The sequence below is a fragment of the Scyliorhinus torazame genome, chromosome 2 (assembly GCF_047496885.1).
Source record: "Scyliorhinus torazame isolate Kashiwa2021f chromosome 2, sScyTor2.1, whole genome shotgun sequence".
Classification (NCBI taxonomy): domain Eukaryota; kingdom Metazoa; phylum Chordata; class Chondrichthyes; order Carcharhiniformes; family Scyliorhinidae; genus Scyliorhinus; species Scyliorhinus torazame.
The window spans coordinates 109,763,421-109,782,642 of NC_092708.1; the positions used below are offsets into that span (position 1 = coordinate 109,763,421).

General features: G+C 43.5%; 1 protein-coding gene across 8 annotated transcripts in view; it reads left to right on the plus strand.

The window, feature by feature from the left end:
* prpf40a (PRP40 pre-mRNA processing factor 40 homolog A) overlaps positions 1-19,222 on the plus strand; it is a 100,880-nt gene that overhangs the window by 76,554 nt on the left and 5,104 nt on the right. For all 8 annotated transcript variants that reach the window (XM_072475406.1, XM_072475398.1, XM_072475389.1 and 5 more), the window contains 6 exons: positions 6,376-6,492; positions 7,480-7,617; positions 7,761-7,856; positions 14,291-14,377; positions 16,350-16,446; positions 16,533-16,594. In XM_072475406.1, the coding sequence (XP_072331507.1) occupies positions 6,376-6,492; positions 7,480-7,617; positions 7,761-7,856; positions 14,291-14,377; positions 16,350-16,446; positions 16,533-16,594 (597 nt within the window). The remainder of the gene's footprint in view (positions 1-6,375; positions 6,493-7,479; positions 7,618-7,760; positions 7,857-14,290; positions 14,378-16,349; positions 16,447-16,532; positions 16,595-19,222) is intronic.

Genomic DNA, 19,222 nt, shown 5'->3' on the forward strand with positions numbered 1-19,222 from the left:
GACTTATCTATTTTCAGCCTGTCCAGAATTGCCAACACCTCTTCCCTACGTACCTCAATGCCATCTAATCTATTTACCTGGAGCTCAGCATTCTCCTCCACAACATTATCTTTTTCCTGAGTGAATACTGACGAAAAATATTCATTTAGTATCTCGCCTATCTCTTCAGATTCTACACACAACTTCCCATCCCTGTCCTTGACTGGTCCTACTCTGTCCCTAGTCATTCGCTTATTCCTGACATACCTATAGAAAGCTTTTGGGTTTTCCTTGATCCTTCCTGCCAAATACTTCTCATGTCCCCTCCTTGCTCGTCTTAGCTCTCTCTTTAGATCCTTCCTCGCTACCTTGTAACTATCCATCGCCCCAACTGAAACTTCACACCTCATCTTCACATAGGCCTCCTTCTTCCTCTTAACAAGAGATTCCACTTCTTTAGTAAACCACGGTTCCCTCGCTCGGCACCTTCCTCCCCGCCTGACCGGTACATACTTATCAAGAACACGCAGTAGCTGATCCTTGAACAAGCTCCACTTATCCAGTGTGTCCAACACTTGCAGCCTACTTCTCCACCTTATCCCCCCCAAGTCACGTCTAATGGCATCATAATTTCCCTTCCCCCAGCTATAACTCTTGCCCTGCGGTGTATACTTATCCCTTTCCATCCTTAACGTAAACGTCACCGAATTGTGGTCACTGTCCCCAAAGTGCTCACCTACCTCCAAATCCAACACCTGGCCTGGTTCATTACCCAAAACCAAATCCAATGTGGCCTCGCCTCTTGTTGGCCTGTCAACAAACTGTGTCAGGAAACCCTCCTGCACACACTGTACAAAAAACGACCCATCTAATGTACTCGAACTATATCTTTTCCAGTCAATATTTGGAAAGTTAAAGTCTCCCATAATAACTACCCTATTACTTTCGCTCTTATCCAGGATCATCCTCGCCATCCTTTCCTCTACATCCCGAGAACTATTTGGAGGCCTATAGAAAACTCCCAACAGGGTGACCTCTCCTTTCCTGTTTCTAACCTCAGCCCATACTACCTCGGAAGATGAGTCCCCATCTAGCATCCTCTCCGCCACCGTAATACTACTCTTGAATAGCAGCGCCACACCTCCCCCTCTTTTGCCTCCTTCTCTGAGCTTACTAAAACACCTAAACCCCGGAACCTGCAACATCCATTCCTGTCCCTGCTCTATCCATGTCTCCGAAATGGCCACAACATCGAAATCCCAGGTACCAACCCATGCTGCCAGTTCCCCTACCTTATTTCGTATACTCCTGGCATTGAAGTAGACACACTTCAAACCACCTACCTGAACACTGGCTCCCTCCTGCGACGTCAAATCTGAGCTCCTGACCTCTATACTCTCATTCTCCCTTACCCTAAAACTACAATCCAGGTTCCCATGCCCCTGCTGCATTAGTTTAAACCCCCCCAAAGAGCACTAACAAATCTCCCCCCCCCCAGGATATTTGTGCCCCGCAGGTTCAGATGTAGACCATCCTGTCTGTAGAGGTCCCACCTTCCCCAGAAAGAGCCCCAGTTATCCAGAAATCTGAATCCCTCCCGCCTGCACCATCCCTGTAGCCACGTGTTTAATTGCTCTCTCTCCCTATTCCTCATCTCACTATCACGTGGCACGGGCAACAACCCAGAGATAACAACTCTGTTTGTTCTAGTTCTGAGCTTCCATCCTAGCTCCCTGAAAGCCTGCCTGACATCCTTATCCCCTTTCCTACCTATGTCGTTAGTGCCAATGTGGACCACGACTTGGGGCTGCTCCCCCTCCCCCTTAAGGACCCGGAAAACACGATCCGAGACATCACGTACCCTTGCACCTGGGAGGCAACATACCAAACGTGAGTCTCTCACGCTCCCACAAAATCTCCTATCTGTGCCCCTGACTATAGAGTCCCCAATTACTAATGCTCTGCTCCTCTCCCCCCTTCCCTTCTGAGCAACAGGGACAGACTCTGTGCCAGAGGTTCTAGCAAGCTGCATCACAAGGGAAGGAGGGATGTTTTTAAACAAAATAGTGGGGGAAAGGAACAAATTTGGGAAGATTTAGAGACATGGCACGATGGGAATAAACGGACGATGACATGAAGGGACAGAGAATACGAATCTAAGAGTAAATCAACAGATACAGTTAGAACTACAAAATTAATAAGACAAAACTCAAGACCCTGTATCTGGACACACATGGCATTCAAAATAAACCAGATCAAGTTTGGAAAAGGTGGATGGGTGGCTTTGTTAATTAATGATGGTATCAGCAGATTAGAAAGGGACAACCTAATTTCAGGAGACTGGATGCAGAAGTGGTTTGGGTTGAGATAAGAAATGATAAAGGCAAGAAGTCACTTGTGGGTGTGATGTACAGGCCTCCTAATTGTAACTACATGATGGGATGGAATGTAAAAGAAGAGATCATGAGAGCTTGTTAGAAATATACAGTGATCGTGGATTTTAATCATAGAATTTACAGTGCAGAAGGAGGCCATTCAGCCCATTGATTCTGCACCGAGAAAGAGCACTACTTAAGGTCACACCACCCTATCCCAGTAACCTTTTGGACAGGGCAGTTTAGCATGACCAATCCACCTAACCTGCACATCTTTGGACTGTGGGTGGAACCGGAGCACCCGGAGGAAACTCACGCAGACACTGGCAGAACGTGCAGACTCCACGCAGACAGTGACCCAAGCCTATAATCGAACCTGGGACCTGGAGCTGTGAAGCAACAGTGCTAGCCACTGTGCTATCTTGCCGCCCCAGACTTGGATCTCGATCCAGATTTAGACTGGTAAACCTGGATGGGCAAAGGTAGCGTATCTGAGTTATTCATAAAATGTTTTCAGCATAGTATCTTGGAACAGCACATTATTGAGCCAAACAGAGAACAGACTATCCTAGACTTGGTATTGTGCAATGAGATAGGATTAAATGATAACCTCATGCTGAAGGCACCTCAAGGGGCGGCACGGTGGAACAGTGGTTAGCACTACTGCCTTACCACTCTAAAGTCCTGGGTTCAGTTCCAGCCTCAGATGACAGTCTGTGTGGAGTTTGCACTTTGTCTGCGTGGGTTTCCTTCAGGTGCTCTGGTCTACTGGATTGGTCTCATTGAAGGAAATATGCAAATATGTTCAATGCAGGTCAGAAAAGTTTCATTGGATTACTCCCAAGAATGGGCTGGTTGTTTTATGAGGAAAGGTTGGACAGGTTAGGCTTGTATTCACTGGATTTGAGATGACCAAGAGGCGACTTGTTTGAAATCTTTCAAGATCCTGAGGGGCCTTGACAGGGTGGATGTTGTATGGGTCCTTTCTGTTGATTCCCTTATTTCCTCTTACTTTATTTTTGCTGTTATCATTTTTGTTCCGTGAATGCTTAATGGACATGGATCTTTAAGTCAAGCAGCAGAGAGAATTCAAGAGGTTGCAACATGGTATATGATGCTGCTAGTATTGGAACAGAACTCCGACTTCTCGGCATCCAAGAGATGGGTGGGACTCAGTTCGATTGATGACTGGTGGCCAATAATTGGCCAAAAGGCCGTATTCTGCTCCTCAATAGGTGTTGATTGCGCCCTATTCAAGTAGAATGATTTTCAGAGACCCAAGGAACTCCGTTTTAAATCCTGGACTCAGAAAGGACCTGCTCTCTTCTCTTGTTCGCTCTCTCTAGAAAAGCTGCCTTGCTGTGTTTCTGAGACTGCAGAGACCTGACTGAATTTACAGTGAAAACCAATGCAGATTGGAAAGCATAAATCTCGACTGAAAGCCTGGTTTGAAGGACGGTGTGCAAGGAACAACCAGCTGAAACAAAGACATTTATCCCTTTCATTATCATTCTTACACCCCTTTTCTCCCCTCTGTGTTTGTCTGTGGTGTGTGTGTGTGTGTATTGTAGGATCTCTTATTTTCAAATAAGAGATGAGGGTCCGGTGGTAGTGCGAGATTAAGTTTTATTGCAAAAATTTTGTTTGTACACTTCAAAAACTACGAAATACGAAACAAAAGCCCAGCGGGACGAGGAAGAATACATTGAAAAGAGAACGGGCAACACGTGCGTCAGTAGCGTCATACCTGTTTGATACCGCCCCCCCCCCCCCCCCCCCCCCCCCCCCACCCCACTTTGCTCCCCATTGACTTACAAGTTTTGAATTGTGACTTTTGAATAGTGGCCTTTACCATCACTCACATTGGTATCTGACTTACTGGCTGTACTCCCTTTGTCACATTTGTAGTCTGAGTTCTGCAAAGCTGATGAGTTCCCACAGTATACTTTCCCACAGACACAATATTTTTTTAATGTGTTTTTTAACTATTTCCCTGCATATAAAGGGTGGGGCAAGTTAAAGTGGGGGGGGGGGGGTGGAATTAGATTATAGTTAACGGTAGCACGGTAGCATTGTGGATAGCACAATTGCTTCACAGCTCCAGGGTCCCAGGTTCGATTCCCACTTGGGTCACTGTCTGTGCGGAGTCTGCACAACCTTCCCGTGTGTGCGTGGGTTTCCTCCGGGTGCTCCGGTTTCCTCCCACAGTCCAAAGATGTGCAGGTTAGGTGGATTGGCCATGCTAAATTGCCCTTAGTGTTGGGTGGGGTTACTGGGTTATGGGGATAGGGTGGAGGTGTTGACCTTGGGTAGGGTGCTCTTTCCAAGAGCCGGTGCAGACTCGATGGGCCGAATGGCCTCCTTCTGCACTGCAAATTCTATGATTCTATGATAAACCAGTTGTATTTGCTGCATATTTCATTATAGTTCTTATAAATAAAAAGTAATTGTGTTTAAATTTACAAACCTGGTGACTAATTGTTGGGCAGCCAAGGACCAAAGTCTGGGTATTTTTCTAAGAAATATTGGTTAATTCAATCATGTTGCGACTCTGGGTCAATTGGGACTGGAATTGACCGCACACTGGCTGAGGGTGTTGTAACAATGTGGAAAGGATGTTTTCTCTTGTGGGGGAATCTGGAACTAGGGGTCACTGTTTAAAAAAGAGGTTGTTCATTTAAGGCAGAGATCAGGCAAAATTTATTTCTGAGGGTCGTGAGTCTTTGGAACTCTGCTTCAAAAGGCGGTGGAAGCAGAGATTTTGAATACTTTAAAGGCAAAGCTAGGCAGATTCTTCACTAACAAGGGGGTGCAAGGTTATTGGGGGTAGGCTGAGATGTGGGGTTGAGGTTACAATCCGATCAGTCATGATCTTATTGAATGATGGAGCAGGCTCAAACGGTCAAGTAGTCTACTCCTGCTCCTAATTTGTATGTTCCTATTGATGACAAAAGAGCTTCAACAGGATTTTATCCAGGAAGGTCCAATACTCATTGGAGAAATGTGGGCCATACCTTCCAATTTCCCCAGCATCAGATGGGAGGCGGGTACATACCCCAAAGATGCGTTGGCGAATCCCCTTCGGAACTTCCCAGGTAAGGGTTTGCACAGTAATTGCCCAGAAGTGCAAACTTCTGGGCAATTGCCGTGCACTGGTAACCATGCAAAAATGCAATTTAAATTGTAAACTTCAGATGGTTCCAGCTGTATTACAGACTACCCCCCTCTCTCCCTCTTACAGTTCTGCCCCCCAACCCACCACCACCACCACCCCTGGGGTCCAACCACCCTCCAACACTTTTCCCTTGTTTGTCAATTTACCTTGTCTACGGCAGCTAGAGGTGTCAAAAAGGGTGCATGTCCTTCTTCAACCTGATTGGGCAGCACTTCAACACTGGGCCTGGAGGACAGCTGCGCTGCCTGGATCTCACCCAGCTTGAGACTGAAGGTTAGGTACAGAAGACAGGCACAGAAGAAAGTCTATGTTGGTAATTGGGCACGGTGTGACAATGCCAGTCCAAGGAAGTTACGGCCTGTTGTGATCGTGTAACTAGCAGTGAGGGATGGTAAATAACCACACACTGAGGCTGACAAAAGTACACTTGTGCATCACAAGGAACTGTGAGTTAATTGTTAATCTTCTGTGTGGAAGGACTTTTCATATGACAATGCTTCTGATGATCTATCTTCTCTGTAGTGTAATTTCCAGTATGTAATTTGGTTGAATAGTATGAAGTACAGTTTTTAGTTGTAAAATACTTCTTTTCCACGAAACAAGATCTCCAGACAGGCTGCATAAATTTACAGTTGGTTTCATAGATGTAACCCATTCAACAAATTCTAATGGAACAAATCAAAAATCATTGAGACGAAGTAATCATCACAAAAATGTATTGAATGTTGTTTTAATATTGCATTTTATTTGTCTTTGTTAAATGTGCTTTGAGCAGCCATGTGATACAACAGCTGTGCAAGTGAGATGATCCTAAAATATATGACATGTCCTGTTTTCCCTGTGCAGGATAAAGGTTTTGTGGTAGAAGTAAATACTACTTTTGAAGAATTTGGTACAGTCATTAGCTCCGACAAGAGAGCAGCCACACTTGATGCTGGTAACATTAAACTTACTTTTAACAGTGTAAGTAGCTTTTTAAACATTTTGTTCAATGTAATGTGCTGAAATTCACAAAATCCTGTGTTTCTGCAAACGTTGAGCATCTCGCAATATGGACATGTAGAAACAGTATCTCAGAATTGTGGATAGTTTTCCCAAGTGCAAATTAATTATCTCCCTTTCACAAAGACCTTTCCCGAATACTCACATCTTTGGCTCTGCTCTCAATATCATAATTATTCTTATTAATATGATCGTTCATAACCAGTCCAATGCTGTTCCCGTCATTACAGAAGACTTGAAATTCCTGCACTACAATCCTCACTTATGCTTCTCTGTGATGTCTTGTACTTTACATGGCCTGTTTACATGGCGCTATATTCCATGATCCCGGTTCACATTGCAGCAATTCACCAAGGCTCCTTTGACAGCACCTTCCAAACCCGTGGCCTCTACCACCTAGGATAAGGGGAACCAACATGTGGGACCACCACAACTTGCAAGTTCCTTCCAAGCCACACACCATCCTGACTTGGAAATATACTGCTGTTCCTTCACTGGTGCTGTGCCAAAATCCTGGAACTTTCTTCCTAAAAGCATTGTGGGTGTACCTACACCAGATGGACTTTTGCAGTTCTAGACAATAGTTCACCATCATCTTGTCATGGGCAATTAGGGATGGTCAATATATGCTGGCTTTGCCAGCGAAGCTTGCATCCCATGGAAAACCTTTTTAGTTTAAAATCCCAAGCCCCGTTCTGCATCACATCTAGACACATGTATTTTCTTGCTGCAACTGTATCACGTCCCTGCGAAATGGTAATAATCTAGCTCCAAGATGACAAAATAGAATGTGAAAAACAGTCGAATAGCTAAATGTAAAGAGTATGATCCAAATCAAAGAGAGTTATAGTGAGAGACGTGCCATTTAAAAAAAAAAAGAAAGATTATGTAAGCAATACATTTATTTAATCTATTCAGAATGAGTTAATCACTTGTGATTTACCGTAGTTGTTAGAGAAAGCAGAAGCTCGAGAACGTGAAAGAGAAAAGGAAGAAGCTAGAAAACTAAAGCGAAAGGAAACTGCTTTCAAGAGCATGTTAAAGCAAGCGACTCCTCCTCTTGAGCCAGAATCAAATTGGGATGAGGTACGATTTAATGCCTTTGTCAAGCAGGCTGCTAGTTTCGGATTTGCAAATGTAATGCAGTCCTGATGTGTGTACTTTTTTTTTTATTTTCAAGATATGCATTTGAGCTTATTGAAGTTGATGGATGAATATTTTCTTTCCAGGTTCGCGAGAGATTTGTAAATGAGTCTGCTTTTGAAGACATTACAGTAGAATCTGAAAGAAAAAGACTTTTCAAGGAATTTCTACAAATTCTTGAGGTAGTTTTGGAAAATCTTAAGAGTTGCATTGCTTTTTTTGATATAAATTTTGGTAATCTAGCTATTGTTCTGGCGATGGGGTGTGGACTATGAAAACATTTTGACAGGATACACAGTGATGTGTAAATGCAATGCAAAGATTGGCTTCAAGTGTGTACCACATTTTTTACATTCATCAATCTATTTTAATCAAAACCCAAGATAATCAAAATAAGCGGAAGTCAAGTTACTTCAGATGTGGGTTTCAGTTTTGCTGTCATCCCTAAATTATACATACCCTTTCATCATTTTGTTGCTCCTCCTTTCATACACATTTTTATTTTGCTTATTAAAAGGGTATACCAAAGATTAACTCCTTCCGTTCGGGCCAGTGTCTCAGCTCACTGTAAGGAGTTGAGAACAAACTGGTTCCCCTGATCTATTTTTGATCCCCTTCCTCTGCAGAGGAGCTGAGCTGCTACGTTGAGACAGTCCTTAATAAAGGACACACTTGAGCTTTGCCAACTCAGCAAATACGTCTGTTGACAGCTGAGCTTTTCTACAATTTGCCTTGGCATTGTTTTATAAGGGTAAAAGAAAGTTAAGATTCCCACTCCTGATCACTATTAAGTACCTACTGCTGAAAATGCACACGTGTACACTTTGTATGAGGGCAAGACTAGGTTCAGCTGTTTCCTGTTGTGCTCAAATAATCATTCAGTTGAAGTTAAGCCATGAATAATAGCTACTCTGGTGAGGTGCTGATAGCAAACAGTACTAGTGGACCTGTACCCTATCTTGGCAATATTTGAAGATTGATGGAATTATGTGTTTTTTAAGTTCATAATATATGTCAACTGTTTTTAACGAGGGCAGGGGATTTTTTCCCCTCTGTCCTGGCTCACATTTATTCCTCAACCAGTATCACTAAAGCAGAATATTTGGTCATTAACGCATTGTTGATTGTGGGACCACATTGCTGCTGCGTTTCTCCATGTATGCTACATAGAAGCATCATGCAATAAACATAGAGTGAAGTAATCCCACAGCAATGGATCAGATCAATGTTCTGCAGCCCTGCCGCATCCAGGTGTGAATAGTGGTATGCAACTGAACAACTAACTGTAGGAGGTGGCTCCATAAATATCCCATTCTCAATGATGGTGGAACTGAACGTGTCAGTACGAGATAAGACTAAAGCATTTTCAGCCACCTTCAGACAAGTGCAGAGTGACTGATCCATCTCTGGCTCTTGAGGGTCCAATCTTCAGCCAATTCGTTTCACTCCATGATGTCAAGTAATGGCTGAAGACTTTGGATTCAGCAAAGGCTGTTGGCCCTAGTAACATCCTGGCAGTATTACTGAAGACTTGTGCTCCAGAACTAGCCATGCACCTAACTAAGTTGTTCCAGTACAACTACAACATTTTGGGGAGGTCGGACCAGTACAAAACGGACGGTCTGCACCTGGGCAGGACTGAAACCGATGTCCTGGGGAGGGGGGGGGGGGCGGTGTTTGCAAGTGTTGTTGGGGAGGGTTTAAACTAATGTGGCAGGGGTGTGGGAACTGATGCAGGAAGTCAGAGGGAAGTAAAACGGGGCCAGAAACAAAAAGCAGTAAGGGGGAAAGTGTAAGACAGAGAAGCCATAGTCAAAAATCAAAAATGGCCACAGTATAGGGTACAGTGACTGAGGAGAGTGTGAAAAGGGAGGTGGCCAATGCAGGATTGGGGGTGTTGTACCTAAATGCGCTCAGTATACCGAACAAGGTAAATGAGCCTGTTGCGCACGATGAAATTGGCCGGTACAATGTTGTGGGCATCACAGAGACGTGGCTGTAAGGGGATCAGGGCTGGGATCTAACTATCCAAGGATATATGTCCTATCGAAAGGACAGGCAGATGGGCAAAGGGGCGGGGTTGCATTGTTAGTGATGAATTAAGTTAAATCGATAGCAAGGAGCGATATAGGATCAGAAGGCATAGAATCTCTGTGGGTAGATTTGAGGAATTGCAAAGGTAAAAAGACCCTGATGGGAGTTATGTACAGGCCCCCTAGAAGTAGTCAGGATATGGGGCAGAAAATGAATCAGGAGATAGAAAAGGCATGTAAAAAAAGGCAATATTACAATAACCATGGACGACTTCAATATGCAGGTGGACTGGGAAAATCAGGTTGGTAGTGGATCCCAAGAAAAGGAATTTGTGGAATGTCTGAGATTTTTTTTTGAGCAGCTTCTGACAGCCCACTAGGGAACAGGCAATTCTGGATTTGGTAATGTGTAATGAGGCAGACTTGATTAGGGATCTTAAGGTGATGCAACCCTTAGGGAGCAGTGGCCACAATGATAGAATTTATCCGGCAGTTTGTGAAGGAGAAGCTGCAATCAGATGTAACGGTATTACAATTAAATAAGGGTAACTACAAAGACATGAGGGAGGAGCTGGCCAGAGTTGATTGGAAAAGGAGCCTTGCAGGGAAGACACTGGAACAGCAATGGCAGGGGTTTTGTGGGGTTATTAGGGAGGCACAACAGAAATTCATCCCAAGGAGGAGGAAACATACTAAGGGGAGGACTAGGCATCTATGGCTGACAAGGGATGTCAAGGACAGCATAACAGCTAAAGAAAAAGCATACAATGTGGGGAGGATTAGTTGGAAGTCAGAAGATAGGGAAGCCTTTAAAAGCGAGCAGAGGAGAACTAAAAAAGCAATAAGGGGGCGAAGATGAAGTATGAGTGCAAGCTAGCTAGTAATATAAAGGAAGATAGGAAGAGTTTTTTTCAATATATAAAAGGTATGAGAGGCAAAAATAGATATTGGACCACTGGAAAATGTGGCTGGAGAAGTAATAAAAGCAAACAAAGAAATGGCAGACGAATTGAACAGTTACTTTGCATCAGTCTTCACGGTGGAAGGCACCAGTGGGATGCCAGAGCTCCAGGAGAACCTCGGGGCAGAGGTGAGTGCAGTGACCATTACTAAGGAGAAGGTTCTGAGGAAACTGAAAGATCTGACGGTGGATAAGTCACCTGAACCTGATGGACTACATCCCAGGGTCAAAGAGATAGCTGAGGAAATTGTGGAGGCATTGGTGATGATCTTTCAGGAATCACTGGAGGCAGAAAGGGTCCCAGAGGACAGGAAATTTGCTAATTTAACACCACTGTTTAAGAAGGGAGGGAGGCAGAAGACGGGACATTATAAGCCAGTTAGCCTGACTTCGGTCATTGGTAAGATTTTAGAGTCTGTTATTAAAGATGAGATTGCGAAGTACTTGGAAGTGCATGGTAAAATAGGACTGAGTCAGCACGGCTTTGTCAAAGGGAGGTCGTGTCTGACAAATCTGTTGGAGTTTTTTGAGGCGGTAACAAGGAAGTTGGACAAAGGATAACCAGTGGACGTGATTTATTTAGATTTCCAGAAGGCCTTTGGCAAGGTGCCGCATAGGAGACTGTTAAATCAGTTAAACGCCCATGGGTAAGGGTAAGGTGTTAAGGGTAAGATCCTGGCATGGATATATGATTGGCTGACTGGCAGAAGGCAGAGAGTGGGGATAAAGGCGTCTTTTTCAGGATGGCAGCCGGTGACTAGTGGTGTGCTTCATGAGTCTGTGCTGGGACCACAACTTTTCACAATATACATTAATGATCTGGAAGAAGAAACTGAAAGCACTGTTGCTAAGTTTGCAAATGATACAAAGGAGCATGTAAAAAAGGCAATATCACAATAATCATGGGTGACTTCAATATGCAGGTGGACTGGGGAAAATCAGGTTGGTAGTGGATCCCAAGAAAAGGAATTTGTGGAATGTCTCAGAGATGGTGTTTTTGAGCAGCTTGTGACAGCCTACTAGGGAACAGGCAATTTTGTTGAAAGAATTCAAAGACCAGGCTCCTTTTCCAATCAACTCTGTAGAGGCACAGGTAGTATTGCGGAAACAAGGGGGCAGCAGAAGGATTTGGACAAGCTACGAGAGTGGGCAGTGAAGTGGCAAATAATAATTGCTTATTGTCACAAGTAGGCTTCAATGAAGTTACTGTTGAAATACAATGTGGAAAAGTGTGAGGTTATGCACTTTGGAAGGAGGAATTTAGGCATAGACTATTTTCTAAATGGGGAAATGCTTAGGAAATCAGAAGCACAAAGGGACTTGGGAGTCCTTGTTCACGATTCTCTGTAGGCTAACATGCAGGTTCAGTCGGCAGTTAAGAAGGCAAATGCAATGTTAGCATTCATGTCAAGAGGGCTAGAATACAAGACCAGGGGTGTACTTCTGAGGCTGCATAAGGCTCTGGTCAGACCCCATTTGGAGTATTGTGAGCAGGTTTAGGCCCCATATCGAAGGAAAGATGTGCTGGCCTTGGAAAGGGTCCAGAGGAGGTTCACCAGAATGATCCCTGGAATGAAGAACTTCTCGTATGAGGAAAGGTTGAGGGCTCTGCGTCTGTACTCGCTGGAGTTTAGAAGGATGAGGGGGGATCATATTGAAACTTACAAGATACTGCGTGGCCTGGATAGAGTGGACGTGTGGAGGATGTTTCCACTTGTAGGAAAAACTAGAACCAGAGGACACCATCTCAGACTAATGGGACGATCCTTTAAAACAGAGATGAGGAGGAATTTCTTCAGCCAGAGGGTGGTGAATCTGTGGAATTCTTTGCCGCAGAAGGCTGTTGAGGCGAAATCACTGTCTTTAGAAAAAAATAGATAGGTTCTTGATTAATAAGGTCAGCGGTTATGGGGAGAAGGCAGGAGAATGGGGATGAGAAAATATCAGCCATGATTGAATGGCGAAGCTGACTCAATGGGCCGAGTGGCCTAATTCTGCTCCTATGTCTTATGGTTATTGCTGCTAATGTGGAAGATTACCTCGGTAGGTTCTGTCCCAAAAAGCTGAACAGATCCAATCTGGCCAATTAACACCCCCATGAGTCTACTTGAGATCATCAGCAAAATATGGAAGGTGCCATCGACTGTGCCATCAAGTGGCACTTGCATGGCAATAACCAGCACACTGATGCTCGGTTTGGGTTCCATACAGCCTTGGTCCAAACATGGGCAAAAGTGCTGAATTCAAAAGGTGAGGTGAGAGTGACTGCCCTTGACATCAAGGCAGCATTTGACCTAGTGTACCATCAAGATGCCCCTGTAAATCTGAAGTCAATGGGAATGAGGGTGAAAACCTTGGTTGGTGTCATACCTATCATAAAGAAAGATGGTTTTGGTTGTTGCAGGTCAAATCATTTCAGCCCCATGACATTGCTGTGGGAGTTCCCCTGTGTAGTATCCAAGGTCCAACCATCATCAACTCCTTTATCAATGACCTTCCCTCCATCCTAAATTCATAAGTGAGAATGTTCACTGATGATTATACAGTTGGCAATAGCAGCTACAACTCCTCAGATACAGTAGTAGTCCGTGCACACATGCAGCAAGACCTGTACAACATTCAGGTTTGGACTGATAAGTGGCAAATAACATTCGCGCTACACAAATACCGGGCATGACCATCTCCAACAAGCGAGAAACTAACTATCTCTCCTTGACATTCAATGGCATTACCATTGTTTAATACTTCACTGTCACCATCCTGGACATTACCATTGACCAGAAACATAACTGGGTCAGTCATGTAAACACCATGGCTACCAGAGTCAGCCAGATGCTGGAGATTCTGTGGCAAGTAGCCCCTTCCTGACTCCCTAAAGGATGTCTGTCTACAAGTCAGGAGTGTGGTGGAATACTCTCCACTTGCCTGGATGAATGCAACTTCAACAACATTCAAGAGGTTCAATGCCACCCAGGACAAAGTTGCTTGCTTGATTGGCACCCCATCCACCGCCTTAAACATTCGCTCCAACCACTGCCAACGCACAATGGCAGCTGTGTGTACCATCTACAAGAAGCATTTTAGCAACTCACCAAGACTCCTTTGACAGCACTTTCCAAACCCATGACCTTTGCCATCTAGAAAGATGAGGGCAACTGATGCATGGGAACACCACCAAGCCCCACACACTCCTGACTTGGAAATATATCGTGGTTTCTTCACTGTTGTTGGGTCAAAATCTTGGAACTCCCTTCCTAACAGCATTGTAACAGTACCTACACCGCATGGACTGCAGTGGTTCAAGAAGGCAGATCACCATCACCTTCTCGAGGCAATTAGTGATGGGCACCTAGCCAGCGATGCTCACACCCTGTGGCCAAATAAAGTTTTTTTTAAAAAAAGTCTTCATCTAAAAATCCATTGCAGAATTCATCAATATACTCTTAATTTCTCCTGACCTCAGTTTTTAAGTTTGTGTGGTTGGATTTTATCTTTGCAGAATTTTTATTAGAGGCTAACGTTGAGCTTCTGTTGCCAAAAATAATTTATCTGTCTTGCTGCACAGGTATGTATCGTTTGTTAGCTGTTTGTCATCCAAGTTTTTTTTTCCTTTATGCAATAGCATGAATGCCAGCATCATCATTCAAAGAGCAAAAAACATTCCAAGAAGTCAAAAAAGCATCACAGGAAGCATTCTCGCTCTCGTTCAGTAAGTGCTTGCATTTTGATTTAATTATCAAAATGGTATGGTTTGGTGAACTGATTGATAAACCGATTGAACGCAAACCTACTGATGTTATACCATGGTCTGCAAATTTAATTATTGCTTTTGGTCAAATGCACAAGCAGACACTTAAGCCCTGAATTTTCCTCTGAAGTATGGTACTAATTGCAGACAAGAACTCTGGAATGCCTGTTTGAAACAGGTTGGCGCCTCGTTTAAAATATTTTTGAGGCTGGAGTGCCCTGCACTTCATTTTCTTCTGGGGTTCAGGCATTTCCTGGTGCCATTCCCGAGTATTGTGGAATGAGCATTCAGGTTTGCTAGGGATCAACTGTGGCTCAGGTAAGTAAATTTAATACTTGACATTTTTGATTATTTTGGTCATCTTTTGTTTTTCTCCTATTAAATGTATTTACATGGGCTTGTGTGTTGATTGTTCAATTCCACCAAACGCTATTACTGGCACAATAAATATTACAATAAACCTCCCTCTATCTAAAATTGTTTGGAAGAGGACGAAGAGCATGTATCGATGGACATCAAGGACAGGAAAGTGCTGTTTGCCCACCCCATAGTACAATGTGCATACTAAGTAAGCTGCAACAGTAGATTCAAAGGCGCCAGTAAGATATGTGAATCCTGCACTTGTTAATATTGGACACCCTCATAGAAGCACGCAGCTTAGAATTCAGATCTGCCGTGGATATCTTCTGGGTTCAGTGAAGAACTGACTCTTGGTTGACTCTCATTGCCCTGTATTTACTTGGATCGGGGAATTTCACAATGAAACACCCTTGTGATCTGAACCAGAGTTTAATGTAGGGTAGTGATAGCAAAAGTGATAGGTGCATTGATGCTGATTGGAAATAAAATATGTGCAGCCAGGTTTTGGATGAGCTATTGCAGAGTAGGAAGAAATGTAGAGTACTGGCTATGATCAGAATTGCTTAGTTCATCTTGTGCAATCTGTATTTATGTAATAATAACACAGAGAACACAATATTGTCCTGATTCAGTGAGTCAACTTATTTTACTAAAGCAATCTCAGTGCACTCTGTCCAGGACAGAATCCCTTCCCCTAAGGTATCCTGCCTTTCCAGCTTTTTTTGCTGGTCTTCACTGCTTCAATGCATTTACTGCCCTGATCACAAACATCAGGCTGCTTTTTGTGTCTTTGTCTCTTTTTTCCCTTTTTTTGAATGCCTGACTGCAGCTACAGCTTTTAACAAAACTAATGAGCCATCACCACCATCTAGAGCATCTGGAACCTAACACGTAGCTGACAGTTTGTTACTCTATGAATTTAACACCTTTAGAAAATGTTTAACTTAAAGTGCATGTTTAAAAGAATCACAATCAGATCCTTTTTATAGAAAATTGGCCAATCCGGAAGCATGACAGACCACAAACCTATTTTGATGGTCTTAAATGAAACAAGATACATCCAGGTATTTCAACAGCCAGTAAACACTGGTTGCACCTGAAAAGATGTCACCAATAATCTGGTGGCAGCCATGGCGAACTGAGTTACAGGATTTGGATCAGCAAAGTTTCAAATGCAGAGATGTGCTTTTTACAGCTGTCATGCAGTGTAGAGCTGCTACATCCAAGGACACTAACAGTTAGTGTGCTTGAAAATGGGCTCCATACCCTTGTCATTCTGACCTTGAATCTAGCATTCTCACAAAAATTTCATGCAACATTACCATCATCTCAGCAGTCATTTAAATGGAATTAGCTGTGAGCTGCTCCCACGGGTGGCTGGTCTTTGCGTTTCATTTTTCTTTTCTGCCTTCCCCTTCCATATTTGTCAGGGACTGCTTAAAGGGTGTGAGATGCTTTCTTGAGCCATTTCTAAGGTTTAACATAATTGTTCCAGCCTAAAACTATAAAACCTAGCCTTCTATCTCCGTGTCCTTGCAACTCCATTGACAGGCACCTGTATTTAACCCTAAAGGGCTCGGAATCAGAAGATGATGACTATCACCATTCTAAGAAAAAGAAGCGTTCCCATTCAAAGTCCCCCTCAGACCGAACCTCGAGTGAAGAGTCAGGTAATCTAAACTTTGTTAATGCTTTCACTATTAACTAAAAAAGATTTCAGAAAAATCAGGTTTTATATATTTTCTCTCATTCTTAGAGCGAAGTTACAAAAAGTCTAAAAAGCACAAGAAAAAGGGCAAAAAGAGAAGACGCAAGTCTGTAAGTAATTGCATCTATATTTTCTGTAATTTACTAGTGCCTGTAGAGATGAGATGTTTAATGTTGAAGTACTGATTAGAAACTGATGATCTTAAACCATGTCTTCTTGAGACATGGTCCTTTCTTAGCTCTGTCCTTTAACATTTCTCTCTATGGTCGCTGCTGTTCTGAAATGTCCTGTCTTGTTCCTTCTAAGCTTTACCATTCTACATAATCTCTCTCCTTCCTGCATCTGGGCCCACTCCAACTCATTGGCCCAGATCTTCCAATGACAATGGCAGTAAATGTTGAGACATTTGCTGCTGTGCATTGGGACCCTGAGGAAGTCCGAACTTGAACATTCCAGGAAATATAAACTTCTAATGGGAAGAATTTTACCGATTGGCTATTTTGAGAATGCCTCTGACATTACATGAAGTCAATGGGCTTGAAATCAATATCCTTTATGTTGTGGTATCACTTTAAGGCAGTGTTTTTCAAACTTTTTTTCCATTTTTACCAACCGGCCAACCTTCGGCACTCCCGCCAGTCGACCTTCTTGACTCACGCCTGCCGAAATTCGCGAACCACCATTATGCGAGAGAAGAGCCTGCTTGGTCCTCACAAGCTCATTCCAATCAGGTTAACAGGAGGAGAGGGTTATGCACATATCGGGTGCAGGATTCAGCCAGTTCCTTTGTGCCATCTTCATGTCGAACCTCGAACATGGAGGTCATTGTGTAGGACAAAAGCATTACTACGACCCAAGAAAGGAGGCAGTCATAGAGATCGATGCTTCTTAAAAAGGGCGAGGAATGTGCATTGTGCAAGGTAGAAACCCAATTGCATTTGGCTCCCAAGTGCAATGCAATTATTCAAACTAGAGCGCAAGACATTCGCTTTGGTGCTTGATATCAGAAGATCCCACACGTACCTATTTGGTGATTAATTGGAAACTGACTGCAAACCATTGCAAATGATTGGGCACAATTTACTGATGAGTGCACTACCCAGGCTACAGCAACTTTGAGTGAAAATAAGACTTTGATGTTTCAAACTAGATAGCATATTGGCTACTTTAGACACACTGAACAGGTTACCGAATTGGAAAAATAGCTGGGTGCTTTACTTGACATTGAAGGAGATGTACTCAGTCGATCTGATGAATTTTGGTCAACACAAGTGCAACCAACTTCAGGTGGAAACAGCAAATGATTCACGACTGAAGGCATTATGGAAAGTTATTGTAGCAGTATGGCTTGGCACAATACAAGTGCCTGACACACTGATGTTTTTGGTCATACAGAGATGAACTAGGTATTTCAGGAGGCATGATTTTCCAAGGAAAGTAGGTGCTTGTACCGGAAGCACTCGCCAGAGCATATTGTTACAGTTACACCTGGGACATATGGGCATAGAGTGAACATGATACCTGGCAAGGAAACCTGTATATTGACCGTAAACCAACAAGGATATTTAGAAGGTAACGTGCAAAGCATTCCAGAGTCCCCAAACACACCAACATAAAAAATCATTACACCCGTACGAGGTTCCCTTGCACCCTTGATCAAAATTGCAACAGATTTTTTTGCGGCGGCGACTTTTTCCTATTCGCTGATTCCTTTTCCAAGTTTGCTATCGTCAGACAGTTGAACGATACTTCAGATGCATCCATGGTGGACACGAGCCCAAACTTCAGTCCGTTTGGAACACTTAAAGTTTGTCAGGCAACGGTCACAATATATTGGCGGATCTTTGAGGGACATGTGTGCAAATGGGGCATAAATCACATGACAGGCTCACCACACTACTGCATATTCAATGGTCTTGCCAACTGAATGGCCCGCACTGTTATGGCATAAATTGTGAAGTGCAAAGGTTCAAAATGAGCCGAAACGTTCGAGCTTCCCGGAATCAAATTTGGTGGGTATCCCAAAGATGAACTGGGGAATCCTCAGAGGTTCAAAGGTAAATGTTGGCATGGCAATTACCTGGAAGTGCAAATTTCCTCTGAGCAATTGTCCTGTGTTGGGAATCATCTGAAAATGCAATTTAAATTGAAAATTTCCAATGGTTCTGGCTGTGCTCCATATCTAATTGTCCAGAAAAATGTAGAAGAATTAATACCCCTTAGCTTCTGGGTAATCATTGTAAAGACACAGAATAACCCCCCCCCCCCCCCCTCCCCGTTGATGTCTGATATCAACTCACCAAACTCTCATCCCCCTCATGGTCCAAATCCTATCCACTTACCTTAGATACTTACCTTCTCCCTGGACTATTAGTTTCAATGGCCATGTAAACTTGCCTGGTTTACAGCAGCTAGGGCAAGACAGGCATGAAAGAAATTTCATGCAGTTAATCGGACACAAAGCGGCAATCAGAGGAAGTTACGGCCCAAGATCCCAGTATTGCTGTGTTATACATGAAAGTGACATCTCTAGAAATGGGCTCGTCGTCGGTGGAAGTCATGTGTGGAAGGCGTCTTGAGCACATGCAAAGGTGAACTTGGAAAGTGAAATCATGGAAGACCACCATGAAAACAATCGGCCTCCGATAATAGAGGATGCCAATGCACCTGAAAGTCAAGAACATCAAAGTGATAAGTCTCGGTCTTGAAGGCCCCATCACCACGAGGGCCAGGAAGGT